This window comes from Ambystoma mexicanum, chromosome 7q (assembly GCF_040938575.1).
Source record: "Ambystoma mexicanum isolate Mex_15411 chromosome 7q, UKY_AmexF1_1, whole genome shotgun sequence".
In the NCBI taxonomy this organism is placed as follows: Eukaryota; Metazoa; Chordata; class Amphibia; order Caudata; family Ambystomatidae; genus Ambystoma; species Ambystoma mexicanum.
The window spans coordinates 133,518,471-133,543,488 of NC_090941.1; the positions used below are offsets into that span (position 1 = coordinate 133,518,471).

The 25,018-nt window shown below is 45.5% G+C and overlaps 1 protein-coding gene across 1 annotated transcript in view; it reads right to left on the reverse strand.

The window, feature by feature from the left end:
* DCT (dopachrome tautomerase) overlaps nucleotides 1-25,018 on the reverse strand; it is a 107,774-nt gene that overhangs the window by 41,786 nt on the left and 40,970 nt on the right. The window contains exons 3-5 of the mRNA XM_069639929.1: nucleotides 17,929-18,029; nucleotides 2,589-2,755; nucleotides 1,951-2,130 (exon numbers count right to left, since the gene is read on the reverse strand). Coding sequence (XP_069496030.1) covers nucleotides 1,951-2,130; nucleotides 2,589-2,755; nucleotides 17,929-18,029 — 448 coding nt within the window. The remainder of the gene's footprint in view (nucleotides 1-1,950; nucleotides 2,131-2,588; nucleotides 2,756-17,928; nucleotides 18,030-25,018) is intronic.

A 25,018-nucleotide genomic window follows, 5' to 3' on the forward strand; every position in this document is an offset into this window, starting at 1 on the left:
CAATGTTTGGGTCATCTCAAAATGGCAAGTAATCAAGGAAACCAAATCTGCAATGCACAAGAAAAAGCAGCAAGTTAGAAAAGCAAGTATGCAGTTGGAAAGCAGAACGCTGCAAAACCAGCTTAGAAAAGGTCACAGGCAGAGGACTGGCTTTACTGCAGAATGCCGAAAGGTTATCGGGTTTGTAATCAGGGCAATCCTTTCGCATATCTGCGATGGAGGAACAAGGAATTTGTTTGGACACCTCTAGACCTCAGAGCTTTAAACAAATGTCCAAACCAAGATTGTCAATACGGATGGTGCAGGGTGGTGAGAAGCAAGCTTTTTGCTTAATATTTGAAAAACTAAACCAATCAATTTGGGGTATAAATGAGATTCTGGGGTTTGGGAAATTGCCTGGTACAATGCAGTGCTCGGATACCAAGAGGCCTGTGCACTATAATGCAACATGTACTTGCCCTCTGCTGCAGGCTCCCTGTGCACTTGTTGGTTCTCTGCTCAGATGCCCATCCTCTACCTCCTTCTCTTCCCGAGAAGGGCCCCTCCAGGTCCAACTCTTCCTCAGCCTATCCTATCAGTGCCCACCTCCCCCCTAAATGCCGCCACCCCCCCACCCCAAAAGTATAATTCCTTGAACCCCTTCTCCTCCTGCATTCTTCCACCCTCCTGGTCCTGCTCCTCCAAATTCAGTCTTCTCCAAATCATCAATCATAAAGTCATAAGCACGCCGCCTTCTGACCCGGATCCTGGATAAGCACATTGAAGACAACTTTCATTTTTTACATTTGACTTGTACACACTTGTAGCAAGTCATCCCTTTGGTGGTCACTCAATCCATCGGAGACAAGGTGGCAACAGGTGATCGACTTTGCCCCACTCTTTGATGCTCCAAGGAGACAGGCAAAGTCACATCATGAAAGAAGTGCCATTGAGAATCCCGATGCATAGATAGTATCACACACAAACAGGCAGAAGCCTCTATTCGACTTGATACAGTGGCCTACGTCTCAATAATCTCCCTATCGGAAAGTCCAAGTACCCATTGAATATGTTCTCTCTTTAGTGTACCGCCTATCTAGGAAAGAGGCTGTCCCCAAACTCACTCACTACTTTCCTAACTCAGAACCCCAAAAAAACAAATACTAGGGTGAGTTTATCGCTTTAATCTCGGCCGTCTTGAGTGTATAAAAACATTGCCAGTAAAAAAATAAAATCCAAGTTTAAGCAATCCAGGCACTCCACTTTTGGTTTGCTAGAAGTGTCAAATTTGGGTTGGTTGAACTTCGAATCACTTCCACGTCCATACAGCCTAGTGTGGTCTTTGACAGTAAATGAAATGAGCGGCCAATAAATTGCAGGTAGATACAGGAATGGATGGTACTCAAGGTGAATTCACCTTGTTTGACAATTTCTTTTATTGCAACTATAAAATACTGCCCAGTACAAAAGCACAATCACAATGTCAATCTATTAAACAATGCATGTGCATGACTCAGCACATACCAATTTGAGAAGCTCTTATAATCCATCCATGAGAGACTGTGGCAGGCAGGACATTCTGAAACTAATTTGCTTTGAAACAACCATCTTGTAGACAACCATCATCCTCAAAGTCAAAATAACATTGTTTTATATCCAGTCCACATGCATTACCATTTTCCCTTTTCTGATCAGTGCTATGTTTGCATCTCTTGTGCAATTGTAGAATGATCAAGGCCTCAAACTCCTACACTACGACTCCTTCCCTTTACCTGTACAAATCTTACATGCGTTTAACCCATCACCCTTTGCCTGCCCTTTGTTCTTACCTCGCTGCCCTTTTACTATTCACTTAAGAGACCAAGATCTAACGGACCACAGACACAGTATGCCAATCTCCAAACAGGCCTCTGCACGGTTAGTCCACTACAGTGAAAATAGGCCCAGTATAAAAAGCATACAATAACATACCTGAAACTGAAAGTAGAATTCATGAAAAATGGAGGATTATCAAATTCTTTGAGGGATAAGCACTTCTGTACATCTTGCATTGTTGGCAGTGGCCCGTTGTTGACTCCTATTGGGTTCCTCTGGAGGAAGCCTTCATTAGTTCCATTACACAGCGTGACCAAACGATTGTAATCATCCAGGCTAAAATATTGAAATACAACATAAGACTAGTGAATGAAATTCATGCCCAGTCCCCAGTTATACAACTCAGAATACTTAAACCTTGTGATAAGCAGAAGAGCAAAAACAGTAACTAGAACAAGCCCTAGAAAGGAAACCGAGACAGTGGTAATACAAATTAGACAGGAATCCAACATCTACAATGATCCAAATAACAGTGAATATTAACAAGAAGATCAAAGGTTGTGGTGTACCAATTTTCATCTGGACTGCTCTGGTATGGATTGCTGAAACTCTACAGGCATGTGTAAGAACTAATAGGTAAGTGCCAGCGTGCAAAGTATCCTCTGGAGTGGACAATTGAAAAGAACAATATGGCTCAATATAGAATACTGTCAAATACCCCCATAGACGTGACTTTGCTTGTGTGGATTCAGCAAGCATGGTTTGCTGCAAGTAAGCATTTTACATTTGATTACCTGTTACACACTATGCCCCATCGGGAAAATCTGGAATTCTGATTGATCAGAGTGGTGTCATCCAGTCTTGGTGCCCCAAAAAGCTCATTGGTGCAGATGTCACACTCATTTCTGCCAGTTGCGAAGTTCCAGTATGGTAAAGCAAAGGTCTCATCACCAAGCATTCTCTAGACAAGACAAAGTTCAAGCATATCAAAAGACATACCAAGTAATTAGCAGAGACATTACATGCTCACCAGTTTGCGCAAGGAGATCAATTTTAATTTGTACAAGTGAGGCAAGGACAAGCTAAATTTAGGCTGTTGTAGTGAAGAGAACACACTCAAAATGAAACAAAGAAAACCCTTCTCAAACAAGCTAGAGTGGAGTCCATGTCAAATGAAGGAGCACTACAGGCTTCTGAAAGCAACACCTCTCCTTAAGGATCTTAATTCAGTGCATGGTGCATTATCTTTTAACACAAAATTTAGTGATCAAGCGAATGTCCAAGTTTCTGCTGAGAAAGCGATATGTCCACTATTAAGATGGATGTTAACTTGATTTCTGCAGAACTGTTCCAGCTTTAACGTTCGGTAACACGAATGAAGCAAGAGTGTTGCAGCAGATCGCATATGTCATCAGTTTACATTTTCATCTACACACCTCCACCTCCCCGCCACACACACACCCAACCTATTTATTCAGGAACAAGGTACAAAAACATTGTAAATATAACATGTGCACAGGTGCCTTTATTAAAATCATGATTTTTTTCTACATGTACCTTAGAACTGTTAGATTTGTACCAACCTCCCAAATTAACAGGGGGGGGGGGGGAGTGGGAGGACAGAAGTGGTGAGTGCATATAGGACACCAAATCATAGAAGAACACCCCAAAGAGGTTAGATTATAAATGGGTTCAATTCTCAGGTGAAGACAACTGGGAGGGCGAGTGGTGGGGCCCAGGTGACAAATGCACATCATTCACATGACCCCAAAAAAACCTTATCTGGTCTTCCTTAATCCCCCTCAGAGCAGTTTACATCAAAGGTCCCCATCGCAACAGCCGCCATTGCAAATACTTCTGAATAACACTGCTGTATTTAAGGAACTTCACTGGTTCTGTACATGCCTCTTTTGCGACCCGGCCAAAAGATCCCACTTGACACCTGTAAGCAACTTGCTGGTCAAGTCGACAGACCGGAGGGTCAAGGTTGGTGGGAAAGTAAACAAAGGGGTCATATCACCCACAGGCATACTATAGTGACACTGACATCTTGGAAACATCTAACAGGGCAGTCATGGGGCCTCATTATGACCCTGGCGTTAAGGGTTTAACGGTGCCGTAAAAGGTGTCGGCGCCGTTAAACCCTTAACGCCTGATTACGAGGTCCCTTTGCGGGACCCGACCTTAATTCCAGCCGTTAAGAGTAGGGACCCGCAAAGGGACTTTGGTGCTAATAATGGTACCGCAATTCGCGGTACCGTTATTAGCGCCTTCCCCATTCCCATTGAGCCCTATGGGGCAAAAATGGGAATGGGAAGGGCCATGGCGGCATGAGGAATTACCGCCCCACCAACCTCGGAATGGGGTGGTAATTCCCCATTCCGCCATGGCGGACACTGGCATGGACCATGGTGCTAATAGCACCATGGTCCTCTGCCTGGGTCGTAATGAGGCCCATGGTCTCCTCTACAACATCTTGCAATTACTTGGCTATTCCCAACTAGGGACCCAGCACCTCGTGTATGGCCCCCTACTTCCGCTGCCACCCATTCAATGGGTTGTAAGCTTGTTCCATCATGCAGAGCATCTGTACCTGCAAGTGATCTTCATCTGTGACTCATTTGAAGGGTATATATGTATATATGATACCCTTATCTTGGAGCAGGCGCTGGACTGGTGGACCTTCCTCACTGACCGTTCCTCCCAGGTGACCTTGGGCTCCTTCTCTCCCACTTCCATCTCCACCTGTGGCATCCCCCAGAGCGCCAACCTCTTTGCCTGATCCTTTAACATCCATCTCACCCCACTTGCTCACCTCATTTCTACGTTCCTCCCCCACCCAGTGTCATGTAGATGACACTTCCCTCTGACCCTCTTGATACTTCCTCTACCATTCCCGACTGCCTCTACTATCCAGTCCTGGTGTGATTCCAACTACCTCTGCCTCAATGCCAGCAAGACTGGGATCCTACCCATCAGGATTACTGCACCTACCTTCCTCCCTTCTCTGGCCACCCTCGATGCCCCCCTGCCCCCCACACCACCTCCTTCCACTGAAGCTGGAAAAAAGGCATCTTGAACTCCTTTTTTCTTCCCTCACATCATGGACCTTGCCAAGCTGGCCCATTTCCAACTTCACCTCCTCAGATGCATCCTTCCTTTCATGACCTGTCCCCAGAAGCTCATCTAGAGTCCTGGTACTCTCTAGGCTGCACTACTGCAACAGCCTCTTACTTAACCTACCATTTTCCTCTCTCTGCCTCCTCCAGCTTTATCCATTTACCCAGAATAGGGCTGCAAGACTTATCCTTGGCCTTAAGCCCAGGGACTGCATCTCGCCAGCCCCAAATTCACTGGTTCCTAGTTGCTGCAAATTCAAATCCCTCTGCATCATCCATAAGGCTGTCTGGGGCCAGGGACCACAACATCTACAATCTGCTCTCACCAAATAATCTCCCTCCAGTGTTCTTCCAACTCTTGTGCCAAGCACTTTTCTAATCAGCGAGCTGGAGGCCGATCTCTTTCCTCGGCTGGCTCCCTCCTCCGGAACCACCTCCCCCCTCCTTCTCAGTCTTGAGCCGGATCTCCTCAAATTCTGGAAGTGCCTCAAGACTTTCCTCTTCACCTACTCTTTCCCCCTCCTGCGCTAAACGTCTGTCACTGAGATTGGTGGCCTTGGCCCATATGTGTCCTCCTGGGTCATGGCCGTCCTCCCAGTCGCCTGCATCCCTCCCAGCCCTTGCCCTGGGGCACTCACTGACCTGGGTTGCCTCACAGGACTGCACTTTGTATCGGCAGTTGACCATTCCTTTCTATGCAACCTCTGCCAATCACTTTACCGGTACCCGGAAACTTACTCCCTGGCACCCCTCACCCCCCCAACTCCAATTAGGGAATCTCCTTAGCACTACCCCACACCTCGTCTCCCTCTCTCTGCACGCACAATCTGAATGCTCACAAGGCCTAGTAGGACCACCTCTATCCTGTTCATTATTGTATTCTATTGCCTCTGTTCCATGTTCCCTCCCTTTACCCTGTTGGCACTTTGAAACACAAGGTATTGCTGTATAATCGCCTTACAAATGCACAATAAAATCTCAGCATCAAAGAAATGTTTCTCTGCTCATCATCTAGCTCTGCATTTCCAGTTCAAATTTTCTGCGAGGTGTACAGAGTGTTTCAAATGCCCTTTAAATGCTGTACCCACTATTGAAACATTTCTTAAGCAAGCATCATGATCCTACAAAGCAGATTAATAAGCGTGGCAACTTATCATGACAAAATCAGGCATGTCTAGGACACTAGTCACTTAAAATGGAAACAAAGCCAGGTGGAGGAGATTTCAATATGCATTTGTACTGCGCCAAATCACTAATGCAGAAGTTACATCCCCAGTTTGTGGAGCGGCATACCGTGCCTCCCACCAGGGGTAACCAGACCATAGACCACTGAAGAAAATAACATAAGAAAGAAGGCAACACATTGCTACAACACAGGGAGGGAACACGGGCTTGCAGAATGGGGTGGACATCCTATAGACTATAGTCTGCAAAAAGGAGGTGGAGGCCATGCCCCAAAGTGTGATAATCTGGTTGCGTTTGCAAGGCAGACTGGAGAAATGCAGGTAAGAGTGCAATGTAATGCTGCATGCACAAGGTGTTCGAGTGTTATGGGGCAGTCCTGGAAGTCTGGGAGCTAATCTCCCGGGACTCTGCATACCTTGCACCAGAGGTCAAACTCCAGAATGTTGGCTCAGGCTTAGCAGTGAAAGAACAGACTGGAGCAGTCAAAACAGCAATACAATAGAAGCATTACTTTAGCAGAAGAGCTAGATTCAATCTTTTGCATTTTCAACTAGCTTTAGATAGGCAGTAAGGGAAAGGCGTAATTCAGTTGGCCTCAGACAATCGAGATGTTAATTATAGGTTTTATTTGGTCCACTTTATTAGCATACACATGCAAGACCATTGCTTCAGCTTCTGAGGGATATTGGGCACTCAGTTCTGCATTATTATATTTATTAATGGTAGGTTACAAGCGTGCAGCTTGGGCATATATATATATATATATATATATATATATATATATATATATATATATATATATGGGATACATTACTCACCGTAATCGTATTTCTGATGCTTGTATCTGCTTAGATTCACATGCTGTGCATAGGCCGACATCTAGTGGAAGCTGCGGAGTATTACAGTTTGTTTTTCGAAGTCGAAAAATGGGCGTCGACACAGGGCGTGCCAGTAATACTATCCCTAGTGTGACGTCCCCTGTACCCATGATCCCTCACGCGTCTAGGATCCCCAGATTGTGTTTTTCCTGACATGAGGTAGCATGAGGAGTAGCGTGAGTACAGATAGTCCAAGCAGATAGACAGAAAGGTAAGACTACAAGCAACCATGCGCCTTCTCTCGGAGGGGAGGAAGGGTGGGTCGCATGTGAATCTAAGCAGATACAAGCATCAGAAATACGATTACGGTGAGTAATGTATCCCTTCTGAGGCTTGTGGAATCTGCTTAGATCACATGCTGTGCATAGATTAGCGAGCAGTACCAGAAGAAGGAGGTGGGATGTGAGAAGGGTCATGAGCAAACAGGTGTCTTAGAACCGCTTGTCCCACTTGTGTATCTGCCTTGGAATGAGTGTCAATGCAGTAATGCTGAGTAAAAGTGTGAATAGAGCTCCAAGTAGCCGCTTTGCAAATGGTGTCAAGGGGAACATTTGCAATGAAAGCCAGAGTGGCCCCAATGCCTCTGGTAGAGTGGGCCCTTGGCGTAAAAGGCAGAGTCTTTTTAGAAAGAGAGTAACACAGCTGTATACAGTTGATAATCCACTTTGAGATAGCGCCCTTAGAGACGCGATCCCCCTCTCTGCCTGTAGCTACGGAGACAAACAGTTGATCTGTCTTTCTTAGCGGTCTGGTTTTATTTACATAGTATAAGACCGCCCTACGCACATCTAGGGTGTGTAGTTTCACCTCAGCTGAGCTTTGTGGGTTTTGGAAGAAAGCCGGAAGCTCGATGGACTGGTTTACATGGAACTTGGATATGAATTTTGGTGAGAATCTAGGGTGTGTGCGTAAAACCAGTTTGTCCTTGTGGATAGTAAAGAAAGGATCTTGCACTGACAGAGCCTGAATTTCGCTGACCCTTCTTATGGAGGTAATGGCTACTAAGAAGGCCGTTTTATAAGTCAGGTGTTTGAGACTACTTTTATGCATGGGTTCGAAGGGGGGCCCCATGAGCTTAGATAGCACCACATTGAGATCCCATCCTGGCGGTGGGTTCGAGATAGGAGGGTGAAGTCTCTTTACTCCTTCCATGAAGGCTTTAACCACTGGTACTTTCCACCACGAAACCTTGTTATGGGATGTGGTGTAGGCTGAGAGGGCTGCCAGGTGTACTTTCAGAGAGTTAAAAACCAACCCTGCATCCAGCAGGTGGAGCATGTATGTTACAACGTTGGAAGGAGTGCAATCAACCGGGTTGATTTGTTTACTCTGGCACCAGATAACGAATCTTTTCCACTTGTCAAAGTAACAGTGCCTTGTATTTGGTTTCCTGGACTCTTTTAGAATGTCCATACACCTCTGTGGTAATTTGAGATGTCCAAACTCTATGACTTCAGGAGCCATGCTGCTAGGTTCATAGAGTTGGGTTCCTGATGCACTGTTTGACCTTGTTGCTGGGACAGAAGGTTGTACCAGGCTGGGAGTCTGATGGGCTCGCATACCGCCATCCTGCGTAGGTGTGGAAACCATGGTTGTCTCGCCCACATGGGAGCAACTAGGATGAGCGTCATCGATTCCTTGTTCATCTTGTACACCACCTTCCTGATGAGAGGAGTTGGTGGGAAAGCGTACGCAAACATCCCTGACCAGTTCATCCACAGGGCATTCCCCTGGGAGTCCGGTTGTGGGAACCTGGATGCAAATCCTGGGCATTGTTTGTTTTCGCTTGTGGCGAATAGGTCTATAGTGGGGAAACCCCACTGAGAGAAGAGATCTTCTACTACGTCTTTGTGAAGGACCCATTCGTGTTCTACTGGGAGGGAGTCTCTGCTTAGAGCATCCGCTAGGGAATTGAGCTCCCCTGGAACATGTTGCGATGACAGGAAGATGTTCCGTCTGAGTGCCCATATCCATATTTTCTGGGCAAGCTTGGACAGATTTGGCGAACGAGTCCCTCCTTGCTTGTTCAGATAGAACATGGCTGTCGTGCTGTCCGTCTTGATCTGCACCGACAAGTTTAGTAGATGGGGCTCGAACGCCTGCAGCGCTCGGAATACTGCCAGAAGCTCTAGCAGATTGATGTGGTTCTTGGCTACTGAGTGAGACCAGAGACCCTGAGCTGTGTGGTGGAGATGGTGAGCTCCCCACCCCGTCAGGCACGCATCTGTAGTCACCACTGCCTGTACTTCGGGATCGTAAAAGGGTTTCCCCTTTGCGAGATTCTCTCTTGTCCACCAGAGTAGGTTTTGTACTAGTGTTGGCGAAACGACCACTAGATCGTCCCACTGACCACCTGCCTGAGACCACTGTTTCGCCAACCATTCCTGCATGGGACGCATGCGCAGACGCGCGTGGGGGACCAGGTAAATGCATGACGCCATCATGCCCAGTAACCGCATAGCTTTGCGTACTGTTATCTGTTGACCTGACTGATAATGCGGAATTTGCAGAAGTATGTTCCGAATTCTTTCTTCCGAAGGGAAGGTCAATCCTTTCTGAGTATCTAGGATAGCTCCTAGAAACTGTTTTGAGGTGCTTGGCACCAGACTTGACTTTTTCTCGTTGATGGAGAAGCCTAATTCGTGGAGGAGGTCGATGGTCCTCTGAATGTTTGACCTGCAGATTCCTGGGGTTTCCCCCGTTATGAGCCAGTCGTCCAGATAAGGGTACACTGGGATTGCCTCCCTGCGTAGGTGTGCAGCTGCCACCGCCAGTACCTTGGTGAATACCCTTGGTGCTGAAGCTATCCCGAAGGGCAGTACCTTGAATTGGTAGTGGCGACTGTCCACCTTGAAGCGCAAGTATTTTCTGTGCGCCGGGAGCATGGAAATATGAAAATAGGCATCTTTCATATCCAAGGTTGCCATGTAATCCTCCTTTTTTAGGAGTGGGATTACCTCTTGTAGTGTGGTCATACGGAATTTTTGGGGCTTGACATACTTGTTGACAGGCCGTAAGTCCAAAACTGGGCGCATTGTTAAATCTTTCTTTGGCACAAGGAAGTAAGTTGAATAGATACCCTTGTTTACCTGGTGTCCCGGGACGAGTTCTATCGCGTCCTTTTCTAGCAGAATGGCGATCTCCTCGAGGAGGATCTTCTGATGTTGTAAAGAGTGGACTTTTTGTCTTGGAGGATGGTTTAGGGGACGTTGCAGTAGTTCTATGCAGTACCCATTGGATACTGTTGACAGCACCCATCTGTCGGATGTTATCCCTTCCCATGCCTGGGTGAAACGTGATATTCGTCCCCCTACTGGGGTTGCATGGGAAGGGACCCTGAACTGAGCGTCACTGCTTTGGTGGAGGCGTGCCTCCTCCTTTACTGGGGCTGCCTCTGCCTCTACCGCGTCCTCTTTTACTACCCCTACCATGCGCCTGGGTAGACTGTTGTGAGCTGGTGTTCCACTGTGTACCCTGGGTGTGGGAGTAGCTATTTCCTCTATTGGAATTTTGGCCGCGGGAGCGACGAAAATTGCCATTCCCTCTTTGGTTAGGTGGTTTGGTAGTTAATTGGCCAAGGGATTTGAGGGTGTCGAATTCTTCCTTAGCGTTTTTTAGAGCGTCCTCGACTGCCTTCCCAAACAGGAGATCACTTTCCACTGGTTTGTCTAAGAGCGCAGCTTGTGTTTCTGCTTTGAATCCCGACTGCCTCAACCAAGCATGCCTTTTGATGACAGTCCCCTCTGCTATAAGTCTACCCGCATTGTCAGCTGCGTCCAGAGTTGCTTTTACAGTGCAGCCCGACACGTTCCTTCCTTCCGCACAAATGCGAGCTAGCTGGCTTTTAAGGGGTTCGGGAGCAGAGTCTATTAGTGCTGCCACTTCTTCCCACTGGTGACAGTTGTAGCTAGCCAACAGTGTGGTGGAATTCGCGATTCTGGCTTGGTAGGCTGCCGTGGAAGCTACTTTCCTGCCAAAACCATAAAGTTTTTTACTTTCTTTGTCGGGGGGAGCCTCAGAGGAAGATAATGGTGTACCAGCTCTTTTGCGGGTGTTGGTTACTACTAGAGAGTCTGGCTTAAGTTGACCTCTAATATATAGGGGGTCCGACTGGGCTGCTTTAAACAGCTTCTCCACTCTCGGATTTACAGGTCTTGTCAGGTTTGGGTTGACAAGGGATGGTGCTATTCTGCGTTGAACAGATTTTAGGATGGGAATGGTCTGGGCTACTGGCTTCCTTTCCCCTATTAGTTCTTCCGCAAAGTCCCTTTCTTCCTGGGCACCTTGTGTGTCTATGTGGAAGTGGTTAGCTGCCCGAAAGAGCAGTTCATTAAGGAGGGGCTGATTATCTATCGGGGAATCAGACACTGGGGCTTCCCTTTCGACTGGTGAGTCCATTCTGAAAATATCTGGGCTATTTTCTGGCTCATCCTCGTCTTCGTCTTCGCCGTAATAATCTGATCCTGCAGGATCTTCTGGCGTGTCAATTTCCTGACCTTCTATAAGGGAAGAGTTTCCTTGGTCTGTAGGGAAGAGGTAAGAATAGGGTTGGACCTCGATGGGGTCTAAAGGCCTAAATGGTGTCTCGACCCGGGGTCTTTTATTTGAGGGGATAGGGTCCCCTGACCCTGAGGGAGAATCTCCCTGAGGGTTTAAAGCTAGGAGTTGTTCAGGGTGTCTTTCGAAAAAATTCGCCAAGGAAGACATCCTTGACATTACTCTGTCAATGTCCTCGCATGACCAGAGTTTTGAGCTTGGGGTGACCTTGCTGGGACTTTCTATGGATTGGCCCTGAGAAGACTTGGTCAGTTCTTTTGTAGTGGAGGACTGCAAGGGTTGTTTCCTTTGCTGTTTACCCCCTTCCCCGTGGGTGGAAGTGTGTTTCCCCTTTCCCTTATCTTTCGACGCCTGGCGTCGAGGATCGGAGGTGGAATCCATGTTTTTCGAACTAGCCTTCGAAACTGGGCCCTCTTTACTCCCAAGCGAAGTACCCTTTCCCTGGGGTGCAGGCTGGGGGTGGAAGTCGTGTTCGTGGAAGTCGTGTTCGTCTCCGGACGATTGATCTTCCGGGATATTAATGGTCGAGGCACTCTGTGCAAGTGTGGAGGCTTGCCTGACGTCGTGCGGCGACCTCGACCGGGACCGCCCAGAGGACGTCCTTTCGGACCGCTCCTTCTGTGCCTCTTTCCGAGGTTTCGACGACGTCGAATCTCGAGTGGATTTTTTGTGTTTAGCGTGTGTATGTGTAACGCTTTTGTCGCCGGGGGACTTCCCCATAGTCGCCGGGACGGACGACCTTCCGAGGCCGGGGACGTGCATTCGGCTGTCTTTCGACGCCTTGGTGCCCTCGCCGTCCGAAAGTTCGGCGTCGCTGCCGTCGCTGAAGGTACCCTCCGCCTCCATAGCTGCTAGCTTGGCGTGGTGGGCCCAACGCTTGGTGGAGCGGTCCTTAAGAGTTTTGGCCTTAAACCTACTACAGGCCCTGCAACCCGTTTCGGGGTGGTCTCTGGGTAGGCAAAGGTTGCACGTAGCGTGCTTATCTACCCAAGGGTATTTCTTATTACACTTGGGGCAAAACTGAAAGGGCGTACCCTCCATACGCGCCTGTGGGCAGCGGGCAAGTGTGTGTAGGTAATAAGGTGTCGAGTGTGGAAGTGTACCACCCCCACTCTCCCTACTTGTAGGGCCGAGGCCAGCGGCCCAGGCCCGAGCCGAGGCGGAAGCCTCGAGGCCCAATCCGTCGGGTATTCGACGTTGATCTCCTCCCCGGTTCGGCGTCGAGATGTTGATCGACGAAAGGTTGGTCAAACGGGGCAAATTAGAATTATTTTAGAGTGAAAATATGGCAAAGCCAGGGAACTCCGCTGAAGTGCTTCCGACCAGAATGGCGGAAAAAAACAATCTGGGGATCCTAGACGCGTGAGGGATCATGGGTACAGGGGACGTCACACTAGGGATAGTATTACTGGCACGCCCTGTGTCGACGCCCATTTTTCGACTTCGAAAAACAAACTGTAATACTCCGCAGCTTCCACTAGATGTCGGCCTATGCACAGCATGTGATCTAAGCAGATTCCACAAGCCTCAGAAATATACATACATACATACACATACACAGCTATGGCTTCAGAGGAAAGACGTTCATTTCTGTTGAAGAGTCATAACACGCTCGTTTGTTTTGTACATTTCCAGGCTTCCCCATTTAGTTTGGGCTATTGGGCCTCATCAGAAGTAGCTTGGGTCTCATGGCCCAGCAGGCACAGGACACACGTCTGGGCATACCAGTCCCACTCGTGGAGACACGCAAAACAAAAGAGGTGATGGCTGGAAGGTTTGTAATTAATACAAACCTCTAGCATTGCTCTGGGCAACCCTACAGACCATCGTTCTTTACCTGCCAAGCCATTTCTCGCAAAGTTGTTCCTCCTCACCAGATAGATTTGAGGTGGTCTCGGAGGAAAGTCTCTTACTCTGCAATAGGATTCCTTCTTCTTGTAGAGAGACGGCCCTCAGCGAAAGGGTCTATCCCGAGGGGGAAGACCCTATGCCCGTCTAAGCCTACCAGCAAAGGCTAGGGACCTCCACCCCAGGTATAGCCCGGCCAGGGGAAAAAGGCTGAATGGTGGTAAGAAGCCCTGGATCCAGTAGGTCGCCTGGAACAAGGATGGTCAGAAGAGACGACTGGACCACAACTCAAGAAATGAGGATCCGGTAGTAGTTGCAGCAGGGAAATAATGTGAATACAGGTACAAGCCTCAGTCTGGAGGGCTGATCCGAATAAAAACAGAGCGAATGAGGATACCATGGCAGGAAGAGATGAGCCATAGCAAGGGAACAGAGTGGATGCACAGAAGAGCACCAGCAAGGGGTGGAGGTTGAGGCAAGGCTGGAGAAGACAGGGGAAAACAACAGGAAGCATCTTACCCTGGAGGGAGAAGGCAAGTATTGCAGCAGAGCCGATGTGTTCCAATCCAGAGATAAGCTTGAATGCGGGCGCCAATAAACAGACCGGCAAGTCTGCTAAGGAACAAATGTGGCGACTCGTTAATGGCAGGTGCTCCACGAGTGCCATAGCTTCCAGAGGGATCAGTTCATGACACCATTAAACAAAAGGGGAAAGGCCATATGCAAATCAGGCTTGCACCCACCCCTCAACGGGCAGTCACCTTTTGTAATGGCTTGGCAGGTGAAGAACGATGTCAGGAGGGTTGCCCAGAGCAATGCCAGAGGTTATGATTAGCTTCCAGCCATCACCTCTTGTTGTAGGTTTTGAAACTGGCTCCTTCGTGAGCAACTCCCCGATCAGGCCTACTGCATGTCGGTCCAACCTTCTACCTGTGCCGCATTTACATATTCTGCCAAAAGAGGGCGGTATGCAGATCTTGGGTCCAAACAGAGGCCTAGAGTCTGCTTACCAGGTCTACTTTGACCTGGTATGTCCCTTTTCATAAACTCAATGCCACTCCTGTAGATTAATCTTTTGGGTGTTGGGGTCTGCCATTTTATGGCCACTTTAAAAGGAGCAACAAGAGAATATAAACAATGCATATTGTTGCATCAAAATGCATGGTGTGTATATATAGTAATAGAGATGAAAGCCTTACCATATAAAAGTATGCAAATCAGATAAGGAGGCAAAATGGACATGGACAACCAGGTGAATACACCCATGTGCAGCAGAGTGGTAGAAACAAGCCAAACCTTATAGCACAGACCAAGAGATGGGCCACTAGAACAATCTGGATCACAGGAGTCTATATGGCCAACATGGTTGGGCATGAACTCATTATTGGATCGTTACCATCAAAGAGCTTTATTGAAGGGTGAAGCAGAAGTCTGGAGAAAAGGGACTGGGAGATGAGGAAGTAGTCTAGGAAGTGTACCCAAACATCTTTCTCCCCTACGGAGGTATGGGCAATTCAGCTGCAATAGTCATTCATCTGTTGGAAAAAAAGAAGGATGAACAGAACATCTGGGCACAAAACCTTGTCTAGCAGTAAAGTAATGGCCCTGATCAGCACTGAAAGTTTTTCTGGAAATCACATTGTAGAGGACATGCTATCTGAGTTAAAATCTTGAGAAGCCCATCATTCCCATTAATTTCCCTCCATATAGTTTTCTATGGAACCCCATTTATCCTTACTTTTTGAAGGGACGTAAAGCCTTTATCTTCACTTCCCTTTTGCTTGTTGCAGTGGAGAAACTGTTCAGATCTTGAGGCTCAGTACTGGGATATGGTTTCCCTTTTTAATTCATGTACATTAACATTGCACGCAGCACCTTGTGCAGTGCAGCAAAGTGGAAAGTTGAGCTTCATCCGAGCTTGCGACACATAGGATTGTTACTTTTAGGTTGTCTAAAGACAAGCTAGTGGCAGTAGTTCCATTTTTTGAAATATTTGGTGTGCACACTTGCGTTTTGCTACCAAATGTAGATAGTGCCCCAACATGGCTGTGCAACAAGACTCAGTTCTGTGCCCATATTGTAGTTTGGCCTTTCTGCCTTCAAAGGTCAGGAATATCCTTATAAAGATAATGCACTTTCCTTGGAAGGCTGCTGCTCTCACATGCTAGCAATTCTTTGTGTGGCCCAGGAAGTGGGCGTCTAGTCCCACTCCACATCCTTTGTGCCAGAAAGTCTTGGTGTGGGACAAATGTGAAACCAGTAGTTGTCCCCGATCTACTGGCTGTTTGAACAGTGCAGATCCTTAACATTGGTGGACTTGCTTCCATTTGGATTAGCAGGATCTCTGCAACCATTTCTGGAGATCGTTGAGCAGCCTACTGCAGATCTGAAGACTAATGATGTGGCCCAGCATCCCTTCTAGTAGCCAGCCCGGTGAAGCCCTATTCCTCTGCCTGATCTCCAAAGACCCAAGCGTGCTTCAGCCCTTTGACTAGTAGGACCAACTAGTCAACGCCTTAAAGGATACTGCCCTTCTGAGCCCAGAAAGTGTCCCTTGACTTCCCAGTGGACTGATCAGCTCTCACGTGTACCTCGCCAGAAGCATTGCAGTTCCAGGTTAGGGTCCGGAACTCCGGTGACCAGCTTGTGCCACAAGTTACCTTCTCCCTGAAATTGAGCTTCGCAGCATCAAGGGATCATATCTGGAGCAGCTTCTGCGACTGTCAGGATGCTGGTGGTCGCTATTGCTGGAGCCCACCCATCTCCAACCTGTAAAGTGTCCTGCATCAGTGGTCCTTGCATTTCAGTGACCGATGTTGCATGTTGCAGCTACACCTGACCAGAAGAATCCTCAAACCCTCAACTCCTGGGCACCTCTCACCAAGATCAACAGTGTAAGAACAAGCCCCCAGCAGATCCACATCTGGGAAAATCTGAGTTGGGGGGGGGGGGCGCGTTAAGTAAACGTAGTGTACTTGCAAAAACAAAAAGGTAATGGCTGGAAGGTTTAGAATTAATCTGACCTCTGGAATTGCTCTGGGCAACCCTCCAGACCGTCGTTCTTCACCTGCCAAGCCATTACAGACAGGGAAGATCATATCCCCAAAAGGGGTAGTCCAGCCCGAACTGCTAGGTCACATCCCTTCTGCACGAGACCACAAGCATCCCCAAACATGTTTCGGCCTTGTTGGGCCTCAGTGAGGAGTAGCTTGGGTCTCTAGGCCCACCAGGCACAGGACCCACGTCTGGGCATACCCGTCCCACTCGGGGTGACAAAGCAAAAAGAAAAAGTGATGGCTGGAAGGTTTAGAATTAATATCAACCTCTGGCATTGCTCTGGGCAACCCCCCAGACCATCGTTCTTCGCCTGCCAAACCAAGGGGAAGACCATATGCAAATCAGACTTGGTCCCACTCCAAAGGGGCAGTCCAGCCCGAACTTCTAGGTCACATTGGTCATGCAGTGTACTTGTTCACCCCCTTCCTCCATACTATAACATTGGGAACAAGCCACAGCGTCTCCATATTTCATTCCACTGATGTTTTGGGCGTCAAACTGTGGTAGGTATACTGCCCCTGGGTTAGCCGTGGGTCTGTAAGACTCTAGTTACAGAACTTTTAAACTATCACCAACACAAGCTTATTGAAACTTACCTACAAAGAATTCCATCTGGTGTGCAGCATTGTGGCTCCCGTGATATTTGGGCACAAGACCCCATTCATCTTAGGGTTTGGACTTTTGGTTTCATCATTGACTGCATCTAAAATACTAACTGCTTTTCCTAGCTGTTATTTGATGTATGCTGGCTGAATATGTGTAGTGTTGTGCAAGAAAACAAATAGTTTGAAAACTGAACCTATATGGTCAGAAGGTCTAGAAAAATAAATTGTGTTTCTATACAGGAATGTCCAAATTGAATTATTGCGTCTTACTGTGTGGACTCAGAGGGCCCCGGATACCATTCACACTGAGAATAAGCCTGGGCGGCTCTCCGTTGCCATCTTGATTGGGTTTTGGCGAACCTCAGTGTTCCCTGTTCATTATAACCAGGGTGGCCTCCTGAAATCTGTCCACCATTCCACATTATAGAAATCCATTTTAATTGGTGAAACAAGCAATAAGCTGGACCTTAACTCTCAGATGCAATAACCTAGGAAACCAATTTAGGATTTGTTAATCTAATGTTCACAAGCCTACAACAGAGCAAACATTTAATTCAGGGAACCTAATGAAGTTAAGCACCACCCTAGGGAGGCACCAGTCATGATTAAATCTTCTCGAACCTCTCCCATTACTGCTCAAAAGACCAGACAACACAACTAAAGTAAACACGTCTATGCCAACTAGACGAAAGAACAATACAGACTTTTTCCAGTAATCAATGTAAATGGATTAAGGCAGGTGCAGGGAGTTTGGAGGGGCAGGGGGGGTGGAATACTCGTGAGTCACCAATTTCAAATTAATTGCGTTATAGAAATGACTGGTCTCCAAAACTACAACTGTAAAATAAGTAACTTGGATGGATTATACAATATACATATTCTTACCTGGATATCTCTTTCCAAGAGCAACAAATGGTACCTATGCCAGGTGACAAAGGCGGGACCTTGATGAGAGAAGTCTATAGCTTTAAATGGACGGCCAGGTCCTAAGGGGGAGATGAAAAAGAAAAATTGAGGAAAAAAAAAAAAAAAAAAAAAAACACCTTCAATTACAAAATCGGTCACAGCAACTTGGGGAGAGCTGGAAAGAAGTCAAGACAATGGAGAGATAATTTGTGATGTTTACGCAAGGACAGCATTTTAAGGAAGGCATTCAAAAATGAGGTACTTGCAAACATGTCTATCCTAAATGGGCCTTAATTCACCACTTCCAAGTCGTTAGCTGCCTTCTATAGCTTTAGCTTTTACAAAACACTATTATCCCAGAATATTTGATTTTGAGCAAAGGGATACCACCAATTTGCATGGAATTTTCTTCAAGCACCGAATGTACAAATCCATGAAAATTTAGCATTTCTCTAGCCTGTAAGTGTGCATCTATCACGACAGTTCCGAAGCGCGTTTGAAACTGATAGTTTTTGTAAAGCAGCACGTTACTTTTGCCTTTAAGCTAAAAATCTCTAAGCAAATAGAATGAGACGAACATAAATCCGGAATTGTGACTGGTTGTGTGGGGGTTAGATTGTTGGCACCCTTTAAGACACTAAATAAGCAAGCCACACAATCTTGAAACATTGTGCTTTTCCAGTGCCAAAGTGAAATGCAGGATAACTTGCTTCTTCAATTTGTGAATAGCTGATCTTTTGTATTAAATGATCATCACATGGTTACTTGAATCATTGGTATGACAAGGAGGTACAGATGCATTGAGGGAAATATTAAGGCCATCCAAAAAAAAAGAAAAGGATATAAAGCTGTAGAAGTACAGGACTACGGAAAAGTTGCTTCAAACTGAAATCCAAAGCGGACATTTGTATTCTTCCTGCGAGACCGAATGTGAACTTGGGCAGAAGGGCTTCAAACGTCAAACAGGAACTTGCAACATTTTCCTCGGCCCCAGCGAGAGAATGAGCCAACGTGAGGCGACCATGGAGCAGATCAATCGAATTAGGAAAGGATTACTAATAAAGCAAGTGGGATATCTTTGCTCACTAAAACGCGAGCCTGTTTATAGTGTCAATGCTAAGAACACAGGAACAGACTTCAATATGTGAGAGGGACACCGAGCCGGTTCATATGGCCATGTATATTCAGGCCCATTAAATGTTACAGCCATCAATGGTGATTAACACCTTGACCTGTCCAAATGTTAACAGACATTCCTGCTCTCAAGTAGTACCCAGATTGGGGAGGGACATTGCATCTAAACAGTGCAAGAAGAGAGTCATAGTTTGTGTACTTGTTCCCTTAAGCAGAAAGGCTTTAAAAGAATTAGCCCTGCATCCACATGACTAGGCCAGTTTGTGACAGAGATTTACCATTACTTCGTGTATAATCCAGGATTACAAATCTCAAATGCAGAAATAATCTGATAATTTTATATGTATGACAAAAGGTTTGAGGTCTTCTAAATCATAGCACCTGGAGAAATACAAGTGTCAGATAGGTAGGAATGCCTTTGTTGCAACAACATTTTCTAAAAAAAAGTTACTCCTGTGAGGCTGCATAAACGTGTGCTTTTAAGGGGAGGAAAAACTAGACATACAAGATTACCCAGAACACAAAGTCTGAAAAGAGAATTGTGCAATCATTTCTATGAATTCCCATGCTCAGTTTTATGAGAATGCCTCAGACCAAAGCAATCATTCCTGCATCAGAAACTTAGAAGCGTGCTGTAAAGGTTCACACGCCTTCACCCCACGAGAATAAATGAGAGAAGGTACCGTCATGGAATAACAAAATCTAGCAAAAATAAATCTGGTTAGCTGCAATATCTTGAGGGCCAAACTCTTGGTTGACCATCTATCATGCAACCCCCCCAAACCCCTCTCCCCCGATGCCCTAGGTGATTTTAACGCTACATTCTAACAGAAGGTAAAGAATGTGGCCTCTATAGGGCAGCCCACCTGGGTTTTGAGCAACGGGGAGGCAAGGGTCAGATCCATATTCTATCAAAACTCTGCTGCCTCAGCATGGTCTTCCTTTTGTCGCAGCAGCAAAGCATGCTGCAGTATTTGGTGCACCCTAGTGAATGCCAAATGATGCTCTCTTAGCACGCACTCTTCAAACTCAACTGTCCCGATGCAAGTTGCTCAAAACGTGGCAGTATTTTCTATGCCAAAATCTGCCTACATTTCACACCATCTGACTTCATTGGCTGTCCAAGAGAAGGAATGGAGTCTACAACTAATATTTCAATGGATCCATGGACTAGCACCCATCAAATTGTATCGCCCATCTTGTGTGATCTGCTTGTTGTGCCTACAGTTTAGGGGGATGGGGATTTCTTTCAGGTCCTAGTCTGGAATCCCCCCAATTATATACATTTCTAATGTGCGATTGTTCCGGAAAATGCTTAAGACCCATCTTTTTAAATGATTTCCCTTTGCTCTTTGACACCTCACTTCGTTTCCCCTTACTGCTCACCTGCACCTGGACACAATGCGCTCGGTTTGAGCAAATTGCCTAGAGCGACTGATCCAACGACCAACGGGAAACTCACTGCCCAGTTCTTTCTAACCCAATGCCAAACCAAGGTTCTGCAGACACCAGGATTATCCAATGAGGTGGGGGTGGTACAGAAGCTCAGATATAGTCCAGTTTTTAACTAAAACCATTTCCAAATTAAGAAATACTACCCCAGGGATAAGGGACCTCAATACTACCCACAGAGATTGTGGACATTGACCAAGAGGGTAGTTGCCTCTAGAAGACATTTAGTTCCCTTGGGCTGTCCTGGGAAAGGCAGTACAGACAATATATGTGCGTGCAGCCTGCATCAACTATCAATTGGAAATCTGGTTTCGGTCCACAAGAACCTAAACCAAATTACTTACACAGGGGCTTTGCATGGTTACACTGTTTTATGCTTAATGGAAACCCAGACAGTAAAAGATCTCGAAATATATCACGTTGTCCAAAAACTTGCCCAGAAAATACGTACAACTTGACGGTTGGACATTTTAGATGGACCTTTTAAAAATGTATTGCCTACAACCATACTGTAGTTATGCAAATCATTCAAAGAAATGTTAATTTCTAGAATTTTCCTACAAATGTAGTTTCTAGTAGATGTTGCCTAAACAACTTATGAGCAAGCAGCATTAGGTTTTTTTTTTTAAATGTGTAATGGTGCAAGCCTTGGTTTTAAAGCACTTTTCAATTCTAGGTTGCAGGCTGTGTAAGGGTGCAGGAGTACGAGACCGGCACAAATGTGGCATAGTAGTCGATATAAACTGGTTTTAAAGAAAAGGGAAACCTGCCTATCCCTATGGGTTTTCCCAAATCAAATAAACCAAGTACTTTGTCATGTCCAAAAATAATAAATGAAAAAGCTACAAGCACGGTGTCTCAGATCGAACAATTTCTTTTACTCAAAAAAGGGCCTTAGGAGGTAGAAAAGGTAAGGACAGGAAGTTCTGCAAAACAAAAAAAACACATTTTATTCTTATAAACATTTTTTTTATAAAAACATACAACAATCTGGAAAAAAAATCTTAGTTCACACTTGATTAAAGATAAGAAACAAGTAAAGACACAGTGCAAGGGATCCACTGCCAGGTGTAAAGTGCAAAAATAGAATTAAATCTCCACTGTTAAGTTGGTAATAGGGTTAATATCAGTTTGTACTGCATAGATCCCTCTCCACAATATTTAAACCTTAAAGTTAAGTGTTTCTAAATTCATACAACACTTTCCTATATAGATGAAAGAATTCATCAGTTTGCATACAAGTTTCGACCAGGCAGGCAGCATCTAGGGCTATATGTTCCTCAGGACTAGACTGCCATTGAACAAAACAAAAACAAGGATAAAATCTTCAAAGACAGACAAACGTGGTCTTTAGCATGATCGTTCACTCATTTGTAGGGAGCCCAATCAGGTAATTCTCTGCCCTTATTTAGGGTTAAGGCAGCTTATTTATTCCCAGTCTATCCAATGAGCAACTTCACAATGTGTCCAACATGTTTCAGGGACAAAACGCATTATTCAGCAACCAACATCTTTTCTGTGTCCGTTCACTGGGGCCGTCACGTTTGTAATATGCGTTAACAGCTGAAGTCTTTGGTCCCTTTACATATGCAGGGGCACATTGTGAAGTTGCTCATTGGATAGACAAGAGAATTAATAAGCTGCCTTAACTCAAGGGCGGAGAATGAACTGATTGGGCTCCCTACAGATGAGTGAATGATCAGGTTAAAGACCACACTTGTCGGTGGTCTTTGAAGATTTGAACCTTTTTTTGGTCAATGACAGTCCAGTCCTAAGGAAGACGGGCATCAGCGCTATTGTAGTCCTAGATGCTGCCTGGTTGAAAGTTCCAGAAGGGAAGTTCTATGTAAAATTTAAATTTAGAGAAAAATAGATTTCGGAACTACCTACAGTTGTATACAAAAGGATTAATTCTTCCTTTTTTAGATCTATATGGCAAAGTGTTGTATGAATTTAAGTTTTAAATGGTGGAGAGGGATTTATGCGCAGTACAAACACATATTAAACTATTACTAACTTAACAGTGGAGATTTAATTATATTTTTGCACTTTACACCCAGCAGTGGATCCCTTCCACTGTGTCTACTTGGTTTGTATATATAATCAAGTGTGAACTAAGTTTTTTTTCTTCTAGATTGTTGTATATTTTTATAAAATATTATGATTTTTTTTATAATAAAATACACGGTTTTTGCATTACTTCCTCCCCTTACCTTTTCTACCTCTGTCCAAGGCAATTGTTCGATCCGTGAGACATCGTGCTTGTACTTTTTCATGATTATTTCACAAGTGTCTGCAATGTAGGGGTATACCCACAGACAAAAATCATAAATGTGCACCGTTGTGTCATATCTCATCATTTCCTCCCCTTACACTTATAAACCACTAAGGAAAAAGTCTGTCTCTGTTCTGGACCCAGAAGAGGATTCAAATGTTACTTGAAAATTTACTAGACAGGATGTCCTTTCCACTGGTTACTTAAGGTATCCAATGTCCAGGGGAATATCGTCCTTCACATGTCTCAATGTCCCACAGGATGGGGGGGGGGGGGTGAAGGGGGAACTCACTTTCCCCATGTTATTTTGCTTTTTAACGCCAGGACGAAATTACTCCCTTTCCCCAGGCTTTCTCAGTATTGAGGCCAGTTTCTCTCGCTTACCAGGTACTGTGACGAAAAAGAGTGATGTTGCTTCTCTTGCTTCTGGCGATATCCTGCCAGATTGCTGGGTGCTTTCTTCCCTTCCCCTACTGCTTACATGATACTGCCGGTTAATGAGACGGGGCCATCTATCACTATACTGGAACACTAGTCGCTTCTACTGCTTTTCTGAGTCCCAGACCCTCCTTACTTTGCTTTCGCCAAGCTTCTGTTTCCCACCTTCTCTTGGCTCCCTTTCACCTGTACAGCAGCCCGCATACCTTTTGCTTTGGTCGTGTGTGGGGTCCGACCTCTTCCACGAGTCTGATTCAGATGGGGCTTTTCCATGCTTTTGTAGACCCAGTCTTGTGCGGCAGCCGCACATGGTCTCTTCTTGGAGGAGCAGCCCTCATCCCACGCTATTCCCAGACTACAAGGATTGCAAGAGCTCCACTCCGGCAGCTTGGTACATGGTTATGCCATTCTGGGTCAGCTGAGGCGCGTCTCGGTCTGCTCTTCTCCTTCTAGTCTTGCTCAGCTTCTTGTGGTACCTGCGGGGAGTGCTCAACATGTTTGGTCCTTCCCCTTTCATACCACATAGACCAATAGATTGCCGATATGGACATGCCCCCATTAGCTAGTCCACTCATGGTGACTTGTGCCTCTTAGCATCAGTATCCATGTTCTCCACTGGGTTAATTGAGGTCTTTTTTTGTACCATTGTTACAGGATTTACATGAGTAGTCCCTCCTGTTCATCTCAGAATGAGGTAGAATGGTCTCCCTTACACATAGATAGATGTATGTGGGACTAAGTTACCCTGCCTAGGGTAAGAGGGTGAGGGAGGTCATAAAAGGGGTGTGCGGATACCGCATTCTCCCTACCATGTCGTCCCTCATCTTGTAAAGGGTCCCCCACCCCGCGTGTTCCTTCCACGATGCAACACCCAAGGGGACCATTTTTTTTAAATTTATTTTTTTATTTGTATTGGCTGAACTTAATCAACCTCATGTACAAAATCATTAATATGATTAGAATATAATACAAGATTGTTAAAACAATTTTAAAATAGATTTTCTATAACATTCCAATTAAACACGAAAGCATAAAGAATTAAACTCACTTAAGAAAGGAAAAGAAATACAAGATAGGATATATACTAAATCAATACTACAATTCATCAAATGCATCAAATTTCACATCAAATCACAAATTACAAACACCTCAGAAGGCACTCTAGACAGAATTGTTAAATGCACATTTATTATAGCAATCAGAAATCAATACCTTAAGTCTCTCGAAAACTCTTCCATAGCACGTATCTCAAATTTGTATTCCCCTATTACATTTCAATTTCGTCAGCTCCCTCTTCCAAATTTAAATTGGTGAGCTAATAGTAGCTATTTGAATGGGCATAGTGTTCGAACCCAATATCGTGGACCAACATTCTTGCTGTGTAATGTTTCCCAGTCGTTTACAATCTCTTTTTGGCTGAAGCGCATGGCATTCAGTAATTGTGTACTAAGGTTTCGCGTGTTCCACTACGCAAAACCGACATACATTTTTTTTCTCCAGAAGTTTCCATTTTGCTTTGAGATCAAGTGTGGTCCATAAATTAAAACGTAAACAAAGTATACCACTACGAAATTTGACTGAGGGACAACGTAGCAGATATTGTGGTAGGGTACTAACTTTTAGGTGGAAATCGAAGCACATCCCCATCACAATAAGTTAAACATAGTTCTCTAGTTCTTATCAAGTCCAACTGATATATCTTCGATTTGGCTTTATCTGGATTACTTAGTGTCTCAATCGATCTCTGCTTCAGCTAATATTTTATATACA